At 46.1% G+C, this 19,007-nt stretch overlaps 1 protein-coding gene across 3 annotated transcripts in view; it reads right to left on the minus strand.

Moving 5' to 3' along the window:
• The window catches only part of WDR59 (WD repeat domain 59), a 50,405-nt gene that overhangs the window by 2,686 nt on the left and 28,712 nt on the right, over nt 1-19,007 (minus strand). The window contains exons 17-26 of one of the 3 annotated variants that reach the window (XM_039721370.1): nt 18,764-18,833; nt 18,354-18,507; nt 13,428-13,484; nt 7,402-7,535; nt 5,874-5,955; nt 3,915-4,027; nt 2,755-2,902; nt 2,590-2,662; nt 1,425-1,551; nt 859-1,001 (exon numbers count right to left, since the gene is read on the minus strand). In XM_039721370.1, coding sequence (XP_039577304.1) covers nt 859-1,001; nt 1,425-1,551; nt 2,590-2,662; nt 2,755-2,902; nt 3,915-4,027; nt 5,874-5,955; nt 7,402-7,535; nt 13,428-13,484; nt 18,354-18,507; nt 18,764-18,833 — 1,101 coding nt within the window. Of the gene's footprint in view, nt 1-858; nt 1,002-1,424; nt 1,552-2,589; nt 2,663-2,754; nt 2,903-3,914; nt 4,028-5,873; nt 5,956-7,401; nt 7,536-7,595; nt 7,710-13,427; nt 13,485-18,353; nt 18,508-18,763; nt 18,834-19,007 lie in introns of those variants that run through there. The other 2 variants (XM_039721371.1, XR_005628909.1) reach the window with 2 other exon arrangements.

A 19,007-nucleotide genomic window follows, 5' to 3' on the forward strand; every position in this document is an offset into this window, starting at 1 on the left:
GGATTGAGCAGGGGGGAGGAGGGGGACTTTTTTTCTTAGTGTTAAAGAATGCTGAAACCAGCTTGATCACACTACCCTGAATTAGACCCATCACATGAACAGGTAAGGAAAATGCTTCCTCATCAAGGCTGGCATCAACAGGGATATGAAAACCCTGGCAGGGAAGGGAGAAGCAGATGTTTACAGAAGAAGAAACCAATGAGCTGATAGCATCTTACTCAAAAATAAAGCACGTTCTGTTGAGCAGGCAGGACAACATTTTATCTAAAATTGTGTGACTGACAGTCAATCACTTCACACCATAAAGACCAGTTCCATTTTTAAATGGTGAAAATTTTTAACACACCTCCCTTAGGTGTGTGTGAAGATCCTTACCTTGGGTGGGGACACCCCTCAAGGTCATTCCTCAAAGCTCAATGAGAGAGATCTGCCCGTGGTCATTGCTATGGATGGACATCAGAGTCTACCTGATAATTATTAAGCTAGCTTTGTTATTATTTATTTAATAACCAGTGCTTTGTATTTCTAGTTTTAATTTTCTATACTGTGTGGTAAATAATTCTGATTAAGGCCTTTTTAGTCTAATGATTACCATTATATTCAACAATTTAAATAAACTGTTCATATTTTATTCATATTAAATAATTGATTTGCTGTCATTAATCCTGTGGAATGATTTGTACCAAGGTTCAATTACACCTATATAATCACTTTAAACCCTTGTGACTCGCTTGGGTGGATCTCTCTGATAAACTTTGTCCATTCCATTCATGACACATCCTGCCCTGCAGATTACACGTTCCTAAACTCCTGAGGCAGAGCTGTGGCTCTGCCTGAGCAACTGGTTCAGACACTCACCAATTCCCTTGTGGGGATCAGGAGGACACGAGACAAACTTCAGGACCTCAGCCCGCTTCTCTCGCAGGCCCCAGCGATACAGGATTTCTCCATAGCACTTCTTAAAGTCATCAAATTGCTGAGTGTTAGCAGGATCCAGCAGCCTAGAGGAAGAAGCAGGCTTGTAACTGATTGACTCTCAGAGACTTGGGTTGCAATCCTCTTTCCTGTGACAGCTATGCCACCAGCTCACATTGCTGGAAATGCAGCAGGGCACTTCCCACAGGTTGCTGGAACATTGCTGAACACAAACTGCTCTGGTCTTGATTTGTTCTACAGTCCAGAGTGCACACTCCATGGGTGGACTGTCCTTTGGTACCCCCACCATGGCCTCTTAGGGTTGCATCATGTGTAAGCCCAGCAGCACTGACCTGCAGGATGAAGCTTCTTCAAGTAATTGTGTGAATGACAGGGTCTAGGGGCAGGTGTGGTACTGCACAGCACCAAGAAACCTGGCCATGGAGTTCCACATGACTGAGACACAAGTAAGGCATCTCTGAATACCCCCCCAAGGCATGTGATAACCTCTTTTGTTTTTCTCATGCTGGTCCTTCTCCCTCTCCCGGGGATCAGGATACGTTAGGTTTCCATAGCGGAAGTCATCTGGAGAAGACTCGCACCAGGGAGTGGAGGTCTGCTCTGTGTCTTTGTTTGCTGCAAACACCAAGAGGATGTGAGTGCATCTCCCCCCTCAAAACTGCAATCAGGAAGGGACATGAAAGACCACAGGTTGCACCCCCACGTTTCAGTCCTATCTCTGTCCTACCACCCTCTGCATTCCAAACACTGCCCCGCCTCCAAGAACTACACGCCAGCTTCTACTTGCCAAGTGCTTCTACTACACTTTTGGTGAAAGGACTTAATGGGTACCACCAGGCAGAGAAATCTGATGTGGAGGAATCCCTTTTGCCTTCTGCTTTAGACAAAAAGTAACCAGGCAATCAATCCCATGGAGTTTGTTTGGGAACATTTTCCCGGGCAGACTTGGGTTCCTCTTTCCTAGACAGGGAGGACTCTCATCACCAGGACTGCTGTTACGTAAAGGGGCCTCTGCATGCAAGGTACTGCCCTGGGGGCAGGGAGATGACTGCTAATAACTGCTACAAATGATTATTAGCTTCCCTAACCCCCATTCTCTCCTCTTCCCCATGTCACACGTGCCTTGATATCACACTGAAAAGTTACAGCTGTGGTACTAATAGGGCTGATGCTGCCCCAGGTCATGTATATCACTAGGAATCTGCCAAAAATTTCAACTCTGACACCAGAGCCCCCCTTTGTCACCTTTGTCACAGTGAAAAACCTCTGTGGATATTCACAGCACCAAGAACCCAACTTTCCCACTGCTCCATTTCTTTCAGTGAGAGAAGAAAGGCCAGCACTGCTTTTCCCCCAAAAGCTGTGGAATTAGCCAGCTGATGACGTTTTGAGGCCATTTTTGATACTCATTGAATGAAGTACTACTGAAGTCAGAAGGTGCAGGACTGCAGGAGCCTCAACACAGATACTGCAAGGCCAGCTCACTTCCAGCCATGGACTCTCACCATCCTGGCTAAACCCCACAGAGCTGCCCTGGCAGAGCACATCTGCAATCAGCCAGTACTAACTCCCTCTTTTCCCCACCACAGGAGCCATCTAAAACCTTGGCTGGAAGGGTGGGAGATTCCTTTATTTACTAGCCAGGTTTCATACCTATGTTCCAGCCTCCGGTGCCAATCCCAGGATCTGACATGCTGGAACAGGAGCCAGAGGAAGTAAAGCTGGGCTGTTGAGGGGGAAAGGAGAATAAATCATGTCATCTATGTGAGAGACCTTCAAAGATATCCAAGACAAATGGGAAAGAAATGGTGATCGTACGTATCGGCTGTGGGAGGCCAGGTTGGAGGCACGCTGAGGAAAGGGGACACAAGAGTTGGGGCACCCCTGGAGCCTGGACTGGGCTTCAAACACACTGCAGAGCATGGCCAGGGTCTGTACATCATGGAGCTGCGAGTAATGAGCCAGCCTGGGAAATGAAAAAGACAGTGTGAGACTGGGCAGAATTCAATGGTAAAACCATTGAGACTCCAGGGCAGCTAATTTCAAGCCTGTTGCACACATGGGTTTGGGGGTCATGACTGCCCACAGGAGACATGTGCACTGAGGGACGGGGTTGGCTTTTCTGTCACACCTTTGAGGAGCCAAGTTCTCCTTCTGAAAACGCTCATGCCCTAATTGGTGGGAGAAAGATGGGAACTCTGGGAATTCAGCAGTACTTGGGCTCTGATGTAGTGCTGGAGCCATTAGACTCACTCCCAGCCACAACATCTTTTTGACAAAGCCCTCTTGGTGCAAGTGTCCTGCACCTGGATCACAAGGCAAAAGGCTGCTGCAGGTTTTCTAGAAGGCTAGGAAGTTTCCAGTTTGCTCTGAAGGCTGTGAGTGATAAAGAACAACATGTGCTGTGCTCCCACTGCTGCCATGCAGCAGGAAAGAGCTCAACCAAGCAACAGTATGGAAAGCAGAGCACACAAATCCTGCATTTCCAAACAGGATGGACTGACAAATAATATCATCACAAATTATGTAACTCCTGAGCAGATTCACCTGGAAAACATTTGTAGCTAACACTTTGTGGCCACTGGAACAATTTCCCAATAAAGCTAGATGACATCAGGGAATCTGAAGGTGAAAAAAAGGTGCTGCACCAACAGGCTCGTTTAGTGGGGAGCAGGAAACCCAAATGTCCAAGTCAAGCATTGTGGGCATGGAAAGCAGAGCTCCACCTGTGTCTGGCCTATTGCTCAATGCTGGCCAAGGAAGACCTGAGTGATAGGTGGAAGGTCAAGAGCTGCCTCCTGTATGCCAGAAACACATCTGGAGTTTCCCTTTGTGATGCATCACAGGCTTGAGATGGGCAAAAAATCCATGCTGTGGCACTGCCCCAAACCTGAAATGACCCCTTACACATAGATAGTTATGGAGGGCTCTGCTTCAGCAGCCATTCCCCAAGCCCTCCCCAGCATTCAGACACGTACAAGGACTCCAGTAATTGACGTCCAAATGGATGTTGTGCCCAAGGTATCTCTAAATCTGGGTCAGACTTCGGTCCAAGACAGAGATCAGTGGCTACCATGGCCAGTGACCAAACCTGGCAGACAGGAAGGAAAAGCAGCAAAGCTACAATTAGGATTAACCACACTCCCAGGGCATAGGTGTGCACAAATTCACACACAGACAGACAGATAATAATGGAGCTTGTCTGTTTTGTTTTGGTTTTTTTTTCCCCTCTGACAGCAGGGAACAGTTTCAGTCTCTGTGTCACAAATAATGCAGAGAATAGCACAAAACCAAAGCTACCCCTGTTCCACTCACTTTATGTTTGAGTTAAATGCAAAAGCAGAAGAGTCTATAGTCTATCAGTGCATTTTATAGTCACAAGCCTCAAAAGGGTTTAGATTTGATACAGTTCTTGGGTTCAGAGATGTCTGGTGGCAGAAAGTTTACTGGTAAATAATTATTTGCATGAGAAGTATCCTTTCATTAGTGGTATCACTGAGCACTATTCTCATTCTCCTAATGCAGCCTGGCACAGAGAGGACACTCTTTGCTTTTTCTGTTTCAGAAGTTTAACCACTTCACATGAAATTTCTCCTTCATTTATCATCCTCTACTCTGAAAATGGTTCCATCTTGTCAGTCTCTACACCACTGATCTAGAACTATTTTTTTTTCTGCTGTGCCTTTAAAAATGGGACAGTTAGAATATTCCAAGGAAAAGGAAAGCTCCTAGTTTAGCATGAAAAATAAAGCAGGAAAGGAAAAAGAGCATGGTGCTAAAAAGACAGCAGAAATCAGAGAACTGACAACATGGACAATAAAGAAAAACCACATGCACCAAGTACAAAGGACAAACACCTAGAAAAAGTAGTCCCAAAGCTGCTCCCCATGTAACCAGAGAGAGCAACAGAAGAGAAACTGAAACAAGGACTGGGCTGAGTAAAGCAAACAGGAAAGACACCACTTCCTACACGGCTACAGAGCACATAAAACATGCAACTTGTAACTCAAGCCTGTATGTCTGCTGGGAGCTGCACTACAGGCTGAGTTACATGGGACAGGGAAAACCAAGCAAGAAACAAAGTTATCTCAGAGAAATCTTGCTGAAGTTACTCCACCCAAACTCTGGTCCAATGTGGACAAACCAGACTGCAAGAGGAAGAACAGACAAGGGGGAACTAGACCTACTTTCTCTCTGCTGGTGTAGCAGAACGCACCAAGAAGCAAGACAACAGCCTGAGTCAGCTTCTGCTTAGATCAGGTAAGCCTATGCATGTTGCCTACCCAGCTCTAGGAAGAGCCAAACGCTGAGGAGATGTGCACAGCTCCTGTGGCACTGCCAATCCCCATCTCTTTCAGGTGTTCCCATGTCCTGTCAAATGTTCTGCCTGTTGCAATGGACTAATCACAGGGAAAAGTGTGGGCCACAACAGCCATTTTTCTCCTATTTTTAGCTGAAGGCAAATAGCCAGCCCCATTTTGGGGCCCCTGGGCTCAGGCTCTCTTGGGAGAAGATAGCTGCAGTTGGTACCCAGTGCCAGCAGAATGCCAAACAATGGGAACAATTACATAAGTACAAAAAATTACGGATCAAACTGCTGACAGCAGCTAGGCAACTCTGTGCACAGTTACTCCATTTGATGACTCAAAAGCAGGCTGCATTCCTCACTTTGCCTACAGGAATTCCCTGAAAAATGTGTTTCACTCAGTGTGGCAAAGGGCATAAAAGAATCTGTGTGCAGTCCTGGGAAGGAATCTCTCAATGCCCAGAGTCAGCAAGATGGGGATCACCTTGCAGCCATTCCACAGGCCAGGTTCACCACCCAGGGACTCCCTGACAGAGCTGCTGAACCCCAGTGGCCCTTGGGTGCTGGTGACAGCACAAGGCATTGGAGGGTAGCACAGCATGCTGAGGAAGAGGTGGGATTCCTGGCATACCTGTACGAGATCCCTCCGCCCCACAGCCAAGGCTGAGGCAGCATTCTTCTGGCAAGTCTCCTGGATGTTATTCACGTTCAGGCTGAAAAGAAAGGAGGTAACTCAGCTCTGATTGGCACATCACCTACAAAGGTGGGGAGGAATGGGGGGGAAGGGGGAACATGGCTCTGGCAGCAGTGAGCAGCCCAGACCTCCTGATCAATATGAGCCCCTTGCACTGCCAGGATCCCATCCCATCCTTCCCTGTTATTCAAGGATCACTGCCATCCTCCTCCCACTATTAATTTTTGCTATTACACCAAACATCGAGTTTTCCCATCCCATCCTTCCCTGTTATTCAAGGATCACTGCCATCCTCCTCCACTATTAATTTTTGCTAATATACCAAACATCGAGTTCAACTCCATACTAGATGGGATTGATTATAAGCAACACCATTTCCAAGAAGGTATCAGACCAAACTTCTGCCAGGGTATCATGAACTCCAGAATCATTCTTGTCCCTAAAAGCTGGTGCCATTGGCTACATGGTCCTGCTCCCATTCAGCCCATCAGTCTGCTCTGGCTGACTCAGAGGGAGACAGGGGCATACTGGGAAGAACCAGGCTGGCTGGGGGATAACACACCCACTGAGTGAAGCCTTGACAGGCTGGCAAGGTGGGCTGAGGAAACCCACGTGTGCTTTTCTGCCTGTCATCACAAATCTTCCCAACACTTCAACTGCTTGAGATTTTTACAGTACATGGAAAAGGGTCAGGCTGTTTACACAAGATGGCCCAAGAAGAAAGGTCCAACAGGTTTTTCAGAAGAATATTTTTTTTCCTCTCTTTCTTTCCCCATAAGGGAAACCTGCTTCTTCCCTGAATGTCCATAGACTGGAAATTCCGTTAAGGACCAGCCAGTATTACCAAAGCTAAGAAAGAAATTCAGGAACAAAGGTTTTGTAACCATGTGATTTACAAAGTCTGGAAAAAGGAAGCCCTTTGTTAAAAACAAAACCAACAAAAACACAAAAATGCCCACAGAACTCCATCCTTTCTAATAACACAGAACAACCTGCACAACAAACCTGACATGTACAACCAAGAGTCCAAGTGGGAACATATCAAATGCTTCTGAAATTAAAAAGCTTTATGAGCTATTAATAGTTTTACAGAAGGAAAATGGGCATTTACTGAGATTTTTAAGCCTGTGCATATAACATGAGATTTGAAAAAGAATTTCTACTGATAATTTCTCTCTTTAGCAAGGGAAAATCGGAACCTGTAAAATTTGCAGTGATGATGTTGATTCAAACTCTGTTGACCCCACCTCATCAAAAATTTCTTCCCTCACACTTTTCAGATTTACAGGAGACAGGTCCCCTCTCACAGGCAGAGGGATACCAAAAAAAGCAGTGAGGCAAGAACAGAGGAAGAAGGTAGAGAAACATTCAGGGATCCATGCTGACTGACGTCAGGACTAAAGCACAGCAATGGCAAAGACAGCTACTTTCATTTGGAAAAGGATGACAGCCCACATGTACTCACATGTAGAGCTCCCCCAGCAGCTTGTGGACAGGCAGCAAACAGGAAATATCTTGGATAATAACTTTCCCAGCAGCTTTGATGGGTCGGTTGTTGGCATCTGTCCCCTCTCGTTTGCTTTTCCACCTCCTTGATTTCTGCAGAACCAATGGCAAAGTGTTACTGGGGAAGAGGACAGTAGGCTGCTTGGGACAGGGAACAAAGCACTAGGGTCAGGAATAATGCAAGCAGCACCCAAACCTGCCTTTCAGAAGGCTCTGTGTTACCCTGGAAAACATCCATGACATGCCCAGGAGAACAAGCATCTCCATCTGTAGGAAGTGAAAAGCAGGTCAAGGCAGCGAGCTCAAGGTCAAACTCACTCAAAAAGTACTTTGTGAGTTTCCCTGTGAAAGCCAGTAATAGAATAAATCAGCATCGGGATGCCAATCAAACCTGGGCAAGTTTGGCAGAGGACCATTCAATTCTCATTCTCTGGGAACCCTCTGCAGATAAACCAGTGCTGACTTCAGCCAGCGTCAGCACAGAGACATGCTGGAGGCAGCTGCTGCTCGCCCTTTGCCTCAGGGCAAGCCCACAGCTCCAGACTGTCTCTAGGTCTGCCCTCTCAGGGTGAGAACAGCCCTGTTCAGTGCCAGCACAGGGCTCCCACCTCCTGCTTTATCAACAGCTTCAAACAAACAACTGGTAGATGATAAAGCAGGGCCCAAGTTTTCCTAGCAAGGATCCCTAGCTACCATGCTCACAGCTACTTACAGCTGGCTCAGGACGTAAGAGGGGGGAGAAGAAAGGAGAGGAACCAAGAAGAGGGAACAGAATCAAGAAGCCAAGATTCCCAAATACTCCCTGTAACAGATACAGAGGCCATCTTAAAGCCAAGCTGCATAAAGCTACCTTGGCTGTGTGAAACACCGTAGAGTATCTGTCTGGTATCCTGACCTCTTCCAGCTCCTTGCTCTAGGAGAGTGAGGAGGAGGGATGAGAGGATGTGTGGCAGCACGACAGGCAGAAGGCACTGGAGCTCTACTGAAGGAAGTGCTGGCTGCTAGGCAGGGCTGCAATGCTTTGCAATGCTGCTCTCCTATGGTGCCTTCCCTCACTGCCACACAGAAGCACCCGGGCATGCTGAGGTAGGGAGGCTCTCTGGGACACTGATGCTGGGGCTTCCCACACATCTCATCAAAGCAGAACAGCCCCTCTCTCAAGGGGCCAGCAAGGCAGCCCTGTGCTGATGGTTCTGCAAGGCAGACACAGCTTACACAGGCTCACGGTGGTGCTCCTAAAGAGCAGACTGGGATACAGGAAAGGCAGGACTTGGATCTGCAAGCAGGATTACCTTTACTTTGGGCGTGAGGCCAGCTCTGGGATGGCTGAGTGCCAAATGGCTTTTGATCATGACCATGCAGTCCTGTGAGAACCTGGGCAGGCTTATCAGACACAAAATGTCCTTAAAAAAACTACTCGTGACCGTAAGAAATGCCACTGCCTGCCTGGCCCAAGCTTAGGCCAGTGTGCTGAGGAGGTCTTGCCATGCTGAGCATACTACTAACACATGCCACAAGAAGCAAAAAGGGTGAGCTCCTGAAGCTTCTCTGAACACTGCACAACTGAGGATCAGAGGCTCCAGCTTGGCAGTCAGTGAAGAAGGCATTTCAGCCTCAAAGAAGCCAAAGGTGGGCTGTTCCAGGGGTGCCAATGTTACATAGCATCACCATTCCCCTGATCTTCTACCACTCCCAAGTAAAGAGGAGCAAAGCTTGCATGATGCCCAACATTCAGAGGGGTGAAACACTGGTAGAAACAGGGCTGTCAGCATCCAGGGCTCTGGAAAAGCTGACTGACTAGTTCTCTGCCACGTCTATTCAAATCCTAGATCATCCAAGAGGAATCTGCCTGCAGGACTTATCTGTCCCCTGAAGCTGAAGAGCACTATGCAGTGGAAGGTGGCTAGAATGGGGTGAGGTGGGAGACCCACCTCTCTTCACTCCTTCAGTTCCTAACCAAGGCACAGTCTGGATCAGCTCTGCCTCTCCTGACATTGGGCAGGCTAATCCTGTTTTGACAACACTAAAAGTTTAGCTGCCAATCCCATGCTGAAGGATGTGGGCTGTACTACAACAAGGTTCCCAAGTAACAGTGGCACTTGAGTACCTCTTTCTCAAGACAGCAAATGCTGTCTCCTAGGTATGGTGAGGAGCTGCTGATGCTACCAAAATCAATATATGAGTGAAGCTTGGGAGCCCCAGCACAATGACATGCCAGGAGGAAAGAGCTCAGGCACTGTCCTGGAAGGGCTACCAGGCTTCTCACAGCAAAAGCTGTTATTTGTGCTGTGTCTGAGTGGGTATTTGAGCCCACGCTTTCAAAGAACCACGTTCTGCAGGGCTATCAACAAGAGCTTCTAGAGCCTGGTAGGTAATTTGGAGAGCAAACTTGCCACCTCCTGGCCATCTGTAAGCCAGCTGCCCACAGGACTCACAGTCGATGGAGAGCTCCCTCTACCCAGTCTTTGGGAACAGATTCAACCTGCTCCTGCCCCCCACAAGAACAGGCTGAAGAAGCCTCCCAACAGGCATTTCAAGACTACAAACATGGACAACACATATCATTTTCCACAGGCAATTGGGCATTTTTCTTTTTTTGGGGAGGAGAATGACAACAAATGAAGATGAGAATGAAAAAGAGCTCTCATGAATGGCTTCCACTGCTTGCTTTTAGCATATCACCATACAAATAGAAACATTAAATGTACCAGAACCCCCTGAGCACTTGGACTCAAACCAATATTGTCCTGTTTTCTTCCTTTTAACGCTGCTTATTTACTGGCAAAAAAGGAAACCCTATATCTTTACTAGTGCAGCTCCAGGAATGGAGTTAGTTGATGGCCACAGGCCCTGCCTATACTACACTTCCATACCCACCATTTCCAGCCCCTAAAGCTGTGACAGAAAAAAATTTGCAAAGCTACATGTAGAGTCCCATTAAAAAAGCCTGGGTTTTTTGCAATTCTGGTTTACCTCAGCTACAGCAAGTCGGAGTTAGAAAAAACCCACAATCTGAAGTATGGGAACCATCACAGATGGGGTAAAGTTCATCACCATTTACAGCAGAAGTTCTACTTTGAATCCAGTAATCACTGGTGTTAATTACAGGAGCACCTCTCCACCAGGCGGTATTTGAGCACATTTAACAGGGATTACCAGAGACAAAGAAAGCTTTAGGTTGGGTTTGTCTGGCCAAGGTCCACCTCCCTCCCGTTCCACCACTTCTGCCAGGAGCAGCTCCCACTATGGTGTAATCAAAAGGTGTCACCAAGGCTCAGGGGCATTAGGGCAGAGCAGAAAACACATCTCTTCCTAGGGGCTGGAGCACAGGTCAGGATGGGGAGCAGGGAACATAACAGTTGGAGCTGAAGCAGGAATCAACATGCACCAAGCTAGCTGCTGGCAGCTGAAGGACAAAGGCACAGGTCTTCTGCACTGCCCACGACACTTCTAGCTCTTTCTGAAGCCTAGAATCCATGCCAAGGAGAACTGCATCTACCCAGCTGCTCCTCAGTTTAACAAGAGGAAGATATAAAAGAAAATGGCTACAGTGATAAGTAAATTGAGACTCATCAGTTCCTCAGAGCACGAGAAGGAAAGAAACCAGAGCATTTATGGCAATCATGGGTTGGAGGTGACAGCAGGGAACAGCACTGGATAATGACTAAAAAAGCCAGCCTGCACCTGCACTACTATACCCAAGGCTGTAATTTGCTGCAATCTGAGGTGATAACGATGGCAGTAAATGGGTTACATGTAGAAACAGATAGCCCAAGAATAAGCCACCAACTGCTTTGTAGCAACCACCATGATCACTGCATACTCAGCAGCAGGAGTTGCAAAATGCTGCCCGCTTGGAAAGGATGCTGAACCTTGGGTGTGTGTGCCTCTGGATCCTGCTGAGGCAGGCAGTGCTTTAAGCAGGATCCTGAAATGTAAAGTGCCTGTTTCACATCAGCATATGCAAAATTTCAGGGTTTGTGGTATAAACTGGCATTAGTAGAGCAAAGGTAAAGGTTGTGAACAGAAGAGAACAGACTCAATGCCAAGAGATTAAGTTGCAATAAGACAAGTACAAAATAGTTAAACCTGCTCAAATCAGGTTCAAGCTGCTTCTCATATTTATTTTTCTAAAATAAAATGCAAAAATTGCTTCCTCCCTGTAGAATGCTATGCTGCTTTATTCTGAACAACTGCCTACAGATTAACTCCCCCGTGTGGCTCATGCAGCACTGCCTGGATTTTCTCTTCAAAATAATTAACATTTACTATTTCCAGCATCTCCCACAGTATCAGGCACCTGCCATAAAGGTGCTAAAAAAATCCAAGGCCCTTTTGAATCAAGTGCCCCACAGCAGGAATCCTTCTTTATAGCTTCCATCAATCAGTAGTTGGCACCTGCCCTGAAGCATGGGCACTTCAGAAGAGGAGGCTAGAAATAAAGAGGAATTGCTTCTTGTAAACTTGCTAAACTCTTGCCTCCCCAAACACCTTGAGCAATGCTGAGCTCTTCTTCCAGAAGGAAAGGAGGCATAATAACCTATGCCTCTCCTTGTGCATGGCTGTGTCTTCACCTTAGGCACTGCTGCCCCCTTCAGAGAGTCACTTCAGCCTCTTTCAAAGGTAATCCACAAATACAATCAATCCTTCAAGGCTTGGACTAACCCCTGTATCTCTTTTAAATGTGCATTACTGAAAATTATAACTCAATCACATCACTACTTGCTCTTCCTGCCAGGACAGTGGTAAGGGAATTAAACCACAGCCTTTGTGCTCTGCAATTTACCACACAAGCTGGCAAGTTCATTGCTTGATTTTTGTTCCTTCAGTCTGCTCTCGATTCAAGACAGAACTTCATTTCTTGCCTCTGCTGCTCACAAGGTTCTTTGCAAAAAGCCTTGATGGAGTCAAGTAAATTACTTCTGGTTTCTTTCACCTATTATTTGCTAGTACAGTTTTAGAACTCTTGCAATTAGGAAAAATTGATCCTATTATACCAAGTTAAATCAGGTGTTACAGGAGTCTATTTTATTCCCTGCTGTCTTATGAAGAGATAGCATGAAGGACAGCAGCTGTGAAAAAACAGTTGTTCATGCAGATATTAAGACAAACAGACTTAAAGAGATCATCTTTAAACTGAAATGGAATTTTCTGAGATTCGTCTATGCTTGGAAGATGAGTGATGAAATAGTAATTGCCCACATGTACAGCACAGCTTGAGCAATCCTGGTATCAAGAAGATGATGATAGAATGAATGATGTTGGATCTTGAGGGACACGTGGACCTGACTATCAGAAAACAACTGTCAAAGCAGACTTGGCAGGGCAGGTGCCAGGAGGAGGGAGTACCTGCCAAGGTGGCTGAAGTGCAACCACTCTAAATGAATGCAGTGGTGCAACTCCAAGGGCTGGGAGAAGATCACAAGTTAAGAAGAAATTGTATTTTTTGATCCAGGAAATAAGACTGGATAGATTACAGATAGATTGCACTGAGAAGTGGCAGTTCATTTTAATGAGATGTCAGATTGTTGTCAGAAACTCAACCAGTTTGCTTCTTCCACAGCTCTTAAGTCATCTTCCCTCCCTCTCCAGCAAGGCTTTGTCTTTTCAGAAATTAGGTGCTCTAATGTCAATCTCATCAGTTGGTAGATGATGTATAATAATCACTCAGCTCCTCTACAGTGCACTCTGTATCTTAGAGGTTAATCTTTTCCTACACTTCAAATTACCCCTTGGCATCCTTTCCTGACCACAATGCCAGGTGAAACAGGCATCCTGCAGGTCAGTGACTGCCCCTTGCAAACCACTGTCTGCTCCTGCCCCTACACATTCAGCTGCTCTTGTGAAGCCCTAGGCCCTGCGTGGAGTGCGAGTCCCCCAGCTCTGTGCAGGTTACTCAAAGGCAGGCAGGTGGCATTTTATTCTTGGGCCCTTGGGCAGAAGACAGGGTCATATCAAGGACAGCATTAGCACAGCACACAGTACCGGGAAGTCGTTAATTGCTTGTATGGACCAACGCCGCCGGGCAGAGCGAGGAGACATCTGTACGCGAAAACATTATACCCAGGAAAAGGGAAGAAAGACACCAAGAAAATTAAAGACAAAGGTAAATAAACTGAAATGAAAAGTGCCCTGAACCAGCAGAGTAAAAGATACTGTTCCCAATGGCTCTGGTACACAGCGAACAGTTGCAAACCACGATCCCCAATTTCACCCTCACACATTTGTACACAGCATTACCTGTGGCTCTGCAGAGCAAGGGCTGCTGTGTCTGTGCCCAACACCAGCCTCTAGGGAAGACTCTGGCAAACACAAATCTGAATAAAGTCTTCCACATGGATTTGTATGCAAGAAGCACTGAGCTGCTTCATGTGACCTTGTTCATACCATGAATTGAGCAGAGGACAACACCCAAGGGCCCCACATGCCTAAACTCCAAAGTTTTACTCCTCTTGCCTGAAGAGGAAGGCAGCTAAGTGTAAACTGCATCATTTTTAGCACAGCTGTCCAGTGCCAGGCACAGATATCTGCAGGAAGCTAAACAGACACTCCTGCTTACTCAGATTCCCTTTAACATCCAGCATCCTCCAGAACTTCATTCACTGGAACCTGCTGTAACTGTTCACTTTCATTTTAAACAATAAAAACCATATGTCAGGATATTAGAAGGGATGTAGAGACACTGCTACTTGGCAGGGCCATGTGGGTATTGTCATAATGGGTTGAGAAACTCATTCAGATTGAGTGAGCAATCAAATTCACTGACTGACTATGCCAAATAGCTCCAAAGTAGGCTTTCATTAGGAACTTGAAGATACTGCAGTAGGTACTCAACACAGTATTACAGCAACAGCAAATGGAGTCTTTCAAAGCACATTAGTGTACACTCACTTGAAAAAAAGTTTTGTATACAGATTTCTAGGAGTCAACACAATAAAAGGGGATATTTGGGTCAGGTACAATGTACTTTGCATCTGTTTTCAGTTGATGACAGACAGTGAGGACCATCAACCATGGCTTCAGCCTCTACATCCCTTTGCATCTCACTGCTGGGAGAGCCCTACAGCCAGGAAGCCAAGGCTGGCTGCAGGGCCCCATGGAAAAAGACAGGACAAGGCCGCAGCCATGTGCTACAGGTTCCTCCAGCAGGCCCCACAGAGAAGGAGAAAAGGGTTAGTTGAAGGAAATTCAGAATAGTGGAAAAGCAGCAAAACTAAGCTCAGTTCCCTGATGGGAAGCATAAGGACACCCCTGTCACCATACCCAGGTACAGCAAGGCTGAGCAGCCCCCAGGTCCCCACTGGCATGACCCTCTAACTGCAGGAGAGAAAAAGAACTCCATGGCACCTTCTTTAAGAGACACTCAGGTTCAAAACACTGACATTGCCATGGTACAGATAAAGCTCCTCCTTTCTGCTGACTACTGCTCTTCAGTGGGGTTTTTTTTCAGGAGTGAAAAAGAGGGAGGAAGAAAGGAGGAGTGTGCATGTGTGAATAAAAAGTGAGAAAGATATATATATAGATGTGTGTGTGTGTGTATGCATATATATATATATATACATGTATTTAAATGAGCACAGAAAGGCTCAGTGCCAGATTTAGTTTCATTCTGGCTTACTAAGGAGCTCTCTGCTGGAATCAGCAGCTCCCCTGCCTTTATGGGAACATGACAATTTCCTGTCTAGCAATGGGCAAATTCCATTTGTTTGCTACTGATAGTGGATGCCAGTGGTTGCTACACTGGATTGAAATACTTGGTTATGGCTGATAAATTCAGTTTTGGGGATGAATTTGTCTGATATCGCCAGGCACAGATATCTGCAGGAAGCTAAACAGACACTCCTGCTTACTCAGATTCCCTTTAACATCCAGCATCCTCCAGAACTTCATTCACTGGAACCTGCTGTAACTGTTCACTTTCATTTTAAACAATAAAAACCATATGTCAGGATATTAGAAGGGATGTAGAGACACTGCTACTTGGCAGGGCCATGTGGGTATTGTCATAATGGGTTGAGAAACTCATTCAGATTGAGTGAGCAATCAAATTCACTGACTGACTATGCCAAATAGCTCCAAAGTAGGCTTTCATTAGGAACTTGAAGATACTGCAGTAGGTACTCAACACAGTATTACAGCAACAGCAAATGGAGTCTTTCAAAGCACATTAGTGTACACTCACTTGAAAAAAAGTTTTGTATACAGATTTCTAGGAGTCAACACAATAAAAGGGGATATTTGGGTCAGGTACAATGTACTTTGCATCTGTTTTCAGTTGATGACAGACAGTGAGGACCATCAACCATGGCTTCAGCCTCTACATCCCTTTGCATCTCACTGCTGGGAGAGCCCTACAGCCAGGAAGCCAAGGCTGGCTGCAGGGCCCCATGGAAAAAGAGAGGACAAGGCTGCAGCCATGTGCTACAGGTTCCTCCAGCAGGCCCCACAGAGAAGGAGAAAAGGGTTAGTTGAAGGAAATTCAGAATAGTGGAAAAGCAGCAAAACTAAGCTCAGTTCCCTGATGGGAAGCATAAGGACACCCCTGTCACCATACCCAGGTACAGCAAGGCTGAGCAGCCCCCAGGTCCCCACTGGCATGACCCTCTAACTGCAGGAGAGAAAAAGAACTCCATGGCACCTTCTTTAAGAGACACTCAGGTTCAAAACACTGACATTGCCATGGTACAGATAAAGCTCCTCCTTTCTGCTGACTACTGCTCTTCAGTGGGGTTTTTTTTCAGGAGTGAAAAAGAGGGAGGAAGAAAGGAGGAGTGTGCATGTGTGAATAAAAAGTGAGAAAGGTATATATATAGACGTGTGTGTGTATGCATATATATATATATATACATGTATTTAAATGAGCACAGAAAGGCTCAGTGCCAGATTTAGTTTCATTCTGGCTTACTAAGGAGCTCTCTGCTGGAATCAGCAGCTCCCCTGCCTTTATGGGAACATGACAATTTCCTGTCTAGCAATGGGCAAATTCCATTTGTTTGCTAATGATAGTGGATGCCAGTGGTTGCTACACTGGATTGAAATACTTGGTTATGGCTGATAAATTCAGTTTTGGGGATGAATTTGTCTGATATCACAGTTTAATGCACAAAATATCAACTTTTATTTAATGCAAACATAAAATCCAAGCTTCAGAGCAAGGAGTTAACTAAACTCAGAGTCTGGGCTTTTTAAAACCATCACAATGAAATAACAAAAATATGTAGCATTGATCTAACAGAGGCCATGACATCAACTCCCGAAGAATCAGAAAACCTTTGCTGAAGGGAGATACAGGCTTTTCGTTTGTTTTTTTTTTTTTTAATACTATTTCATCTGCAAAAACATTTGAACCAGTTCCCTGCTAGGGTTCTTACATTTATTCCAGCATGCAAGGAGATAGCTCGGCAGGGGAAGGGGAACACAGGAATTTCCCTTGGCTTTCAGCAGACATGGCTGCACACATGCTTTGTTCTCCTGAATTCTTTTACCCTGTGACAAAAATCTTGTTGCCATCAATATAAGGCTGGGGAGACAGGTCACATGAAATTGCACCAAGCTGGTTCCACATGTTATTTTTAGCCTTGTCTGTCATCTTAGAGAGGCTGTGTGTTGGGGACAAGCCTGCTGCAGAGGACAGAGGTAGCTCTTTAAATAAACTCTCCCACAAAGACTAGGACAGGCTATAATTCTATTCTATAATTCCAGGCAGCACCATTTTCTCTTTTAATTTAAAAAAAAAAAAAAGAAGCTTGTGTGGGGGAAAAAAACCAGGATAGGGACTCAGAGTCTTCTGGGGTCAGTATGGAAGCAGAACTTGCACTGGGGACAGGGGCTCTCCCACAGCTGGGAGGTGTAATGCCATCATGTAAGCAGGACACAGCCCCAGAGACAGGGGTGGCTGTCACACCCAGCACCACCACAAAAAGAAGACTTGTCTCAGTGCCCAGGAAGGATGGGTGTTCAAAGCTTTGACTTCCTCTGCTCCTGGGACACAAGGTCCCAAACTCTTCTGCCAGCAGAATGCAGTCAACTTTTGGCTTTCCCTGGGTTACCTGGAATCTCTTCACTGCTGCAACAGGTTCATGTCCTCTGCAGGGACAGTGAACAAAGTACTCAATGCCCCAGATTCTGGCTCCCAGTGGAAGCTTACTGCATTTTTGCAAGCCACTTCACCCCCTGCTGAAGCACAGTTTGTTTCTAACACTCTGCTTGGCTTACTGCTCCCACAGCATCTACTCCAGGCACATCAGGCCCTCACAGCTGCTTTACAACTACCCTGCAGCCATCCTACAATTACAACAGGTCTTCCTCACCCACCATGTCCCAGAAGGAAACAATCCCACTCTTCCCCAAAGCCTTGTAAACAGGAACAACAGCAAAATCTGCACCTAAACCAGAATTATGTGGGTTGGAAGGTCTTCAGAGAATCATGTAGAAATAATTTCTGTTTTTATAAAAAAAGGGGCACATATCCCTGAAAGAGACACCTGAAATAGAAATAACCAACCACATCCTATAGTCCAGGAGAGGTTGGCAGTAAGCTGCAGAGAGTCACAACCCTCTGCAGTTATATGTATCAGGCAGAACAGCAAGAGCTGCCTACATGTACCTATCTGAAGACTACAACTGCTTAAAGGGTGAGATTTTAACCCTACATAATGCAAAGGGAGACAGCATAATGCACTGAAGGGAACTGTGATGGTCAGCATACAGAAACATCAAAATAAGCAGATCAAATGCTAGAGAGGATTGGTAAAGAAGTTACTAACAGCAGGTAAATCCATTTGACAGAGCTGCCTGTAAAAAATGTCTTTTTGAGAGGAATACAAAGCTTTTGTTACTAGCAATGCTAAATGAAAGGAAAGCAGATCATGAGAGCTGAAGTGTTGGGAGCAGTTTTGGTGTGGTACTTACCCTTTCTTTGTAGTAGAAGGAGCTAATGGAGACCTGCTCCTTCTCGCTGCGCGTTGGGCTCCCGCTGTACAAGCGCAGGTTGCCCGGAGTCTCCGTGCGGATCTTCATGGGAGTAATGAGGCCACTGTGGTATGCTGATAAAGCTGACAGAGACCTGGAAGAAAGGGAATGCACTTCCAGGGCCTTTTCCCACCAAAACGTCCTGCAGTTCACACTGACATCTCCACTAACCCATGGTGCCACTGTCTGGAAAGAAGTCTCTGCTGAGGTGCTGTGGTGTAAGGGCCAGGTGCTCTGCTCTGAGGGTACAGCTAACACTGGAGGGGACTAGATCCAATGCAGGACCTGGTGTTTTCCTGCTTTCCTGCCCATGACAGCAGCACACCTCAAACTCCACACAGGGCACTCACCTGGGTGTGGGCTCCATCGGGGACACAGCGCGGTGCATGGTCATGGGTCTCGTGAAATACACCAGGTACCCTGAAGAGACAGGACATGGCACAAAGATCATGCAACAAGGAGGAGATTACTCAGAGGTGGTTCAGCTTAAATGACCAGATTTCCCTGTATCAGAGGCAATGGGCTTGGTTTTTATCCACCACCCTTAGTAATTATAAACTAAAAGCAGACTTTATCTCAACGCAAATCCACTAC

The sequence above is a fragment of the Passer montanus genome, unplaced genomic scaffold (assembly GCF_014805655.1).
Source record: "Passer montanus isolate IOZ18808 unplaced genomic scaffold, ASM1480565v1 scaffold45, whole genome shotgun sequence".
Classification (NCBI taxonomy): Eukaryota; Metazoa; Chordata; class Aves; order Passeriformes; family Passeridae; genus Passer; species Passer montanus.